This window comes from Phocoena phocoena, chromosome 4 (assembly GCF_963924675.1).
Source record: "Phocoena phocoena chromosome 4, mPhoPho1.1, whole genome shotgun sequence".
Taxonomy (NCBI): domain Eukaryota; kingdom Metazoa; phylum Chordata; class Mammalia; order Artiodactyla; family Phocoenidae; genus Phocoena; species Phocoena phocoena.
In genome coordinates, this window is record NC_089222.1 from 63,373,948 (window position 1) to 63,376,095 (window position 2,148).

General features: G+C 52.7%; 1 protein-coding gene across 1 annotated transcript; it reads right to left on the reverse strand.

Moving 5' to 3' along the window:
- Positions 1–489: 489 nt before the first annotated feature.
- Positions 490–1,419, reverse strand: MAGEF1 (MAGE family member F1). The gene is given in 3 exon segments (XM_065876819.1): positions 490–923; positions 926–1,388; positions 1,390–1,419. Coding segments are annotated over 3 exon segments (927 nt in total).
- Between the last annotated feature and the right edge of the window lie 729 nt (positions 1,420–2,148).

Sequence of the window (2,148 nt, forward strand, 5' to 3'; positions counted from 1 at the left end):
CTTCTAATTTATTGCATTTCCACACCCCCCCCCCCAGCTACTACAATAACTAAGCAAACAGAGTTAAATGTCAGTCTTTTTTCTTTGCACGGTAGACAAAAACTGTTGGAAAGCTAGATACCAATCAGCTATATTTTTCCCTGGTACCAGATCATACTGGTGAGTTCCTTCAAACCATTTAAGTATAGCATTCAGTGCTGCATAATTTGTTCAAGATCACAGAATAAAATGTAAAGTTTTTCAATTAATTTTACAAAAGCAGCAAAACTCTACAACAAAATCCTACAGGAAAAAGTAGACCAATCTCATTTATAAACATGAATTTAAGTGTATTAAACGTAACAAAACTTACCAAGATACAAAACCTAAATCCTAGTTACACAAATACAACTGCTATAGAAATAACGACCTTCTCCCCACCTAGTCTACTTATGACTCAGACAGTAGCTTTTATACCCAACTTCCCCCCACCCCACCTCTGGCTGGCCCTCACCAGGGGTGGATGCCGGCCCCAGCATTAGCATTAGCCCTGGCCCTAGCCCTCACACTGCCCCTGTCAGCCTCGTCTGCCAGGGCCTCACGGTACTGCACTGGCCAGCGTTGGAGTTCTTTCTTATGGAGCTTGGCCACGAACCCCAGGACTTTCATCTTGCTGGTTTCCAGGTCGCTTCGGGGACCCCAAGAGAATTCACATGCCGGTGGATTGGTGTGAGAAACAAGCTGGTAATTGAGGTATCTCAGCTGCACGAAATCTTCCATAATAAGCCTCCTCGGGCACCCAAAGAGGGGGTGATACTTTGAGGGACGCACCTCCAACCGACGCAGCATCTCCCAGACCTGTGCCTCCCTGGCGCTATTACCTTTCATGTAGATAAAGCCCAACATCATCATTAAAAGACCCAGTCTGGGGCCATCTCCTCCTCCTCCTCCTCAAGAGGTTTTAGTTTGTTGATCAGGATATAAGTGTAGTGCTTGCGGTCAAGCTGTTTCAGCTTGAAACCAAAGACATACCGCAGATGCTCTGCGGCCCTTGCGATGATCTCAGGGAACAGATCCTTTAAGTCTCTGATAATGTATTTCACCATCTTGGAGAGGATGATAGGACTCTTCTTCCTGTCCTTCACCAGCAGAAACTGCACCAACTCGGCCACCGTCTGATCCGGACGGAGACGGGCCCCGCGCCGGGCCAAGGTTTTGGCTGCCAAAGCCCTCGCACCTTTCAGGGTGATGGAGGGCTCCGCAGCCTCCTCCTCCCTTACAGCACCAAGGTCCTCCTCGAGGCTCTCTTGCAGGAGGGGGCTCGGGGCCACCTCCTGCGAGGCGGTCAGGGCCTGGGTCTCACTGTCGTGACCACCATCCACCTCCCCCTCCGCCCGAGGGATAGGGAGACAGACCCCCGCTCTCTGGTTTCTGCAACATGTTTTCGGGCAGGCAGGTGCAAAGCGCGTACACTGGCCGAGGGGTGTGCAAGCCGCTGCACAAACCCCGGCGGAGGGGTTGGACAGCAGCTGGGACGGCTGGAGTAGGACTAGGAGAGATGACAGAGGGGACTTAGTGGCTTCCGGGCTGCACCGCAGAGGGTTCGGGACGGCCGCAACGCCGCCGGCGCCAAAGAAGCGCGGCGAGGCCGCCGCGCAGCCTCAGTGCGCGCCGGCAAGCCGACTTGCCGGACCACTTCCGGCCAACTCAGCCAAGATGGCGGCCCCGAGGCCCCGCGAAGCCCCTCCTTTTACTGCTCCCGCTGGGGTGGGAGTGAGCACAGCCTTCGCAGGATGCCAGGGCTGTGGAGGAGTGTGTCGCCAGCGCTGTTCTTTAGACTTGAAGGCTGGAGGGGGGTAACCAGGGCTTTTCTGAGGTTTCAGTGTACAGGGATGAAATAGGGATGGAGTTCCAGCCACGTACTTTCAGCAGGTGCTTATTTCTATGTGTGTATCTAAGATTCTGAGTAATTTACTGTAGCTTAGTGCGGAGTGAGTGCATGAAGGTGAAGGCTGAGATATAAGGCTGTGCGGGACAGTTAGTGATGGGCCTTGAACAGGATGCTACGGAGATTGAAATCTATTCTGAACACGATGGGAATTCATACTACAGGGGGATTTAAGCAAGGGAGTGTCCGGATCGGATCTGTGTCTTTCCAGTGTCTCTTGT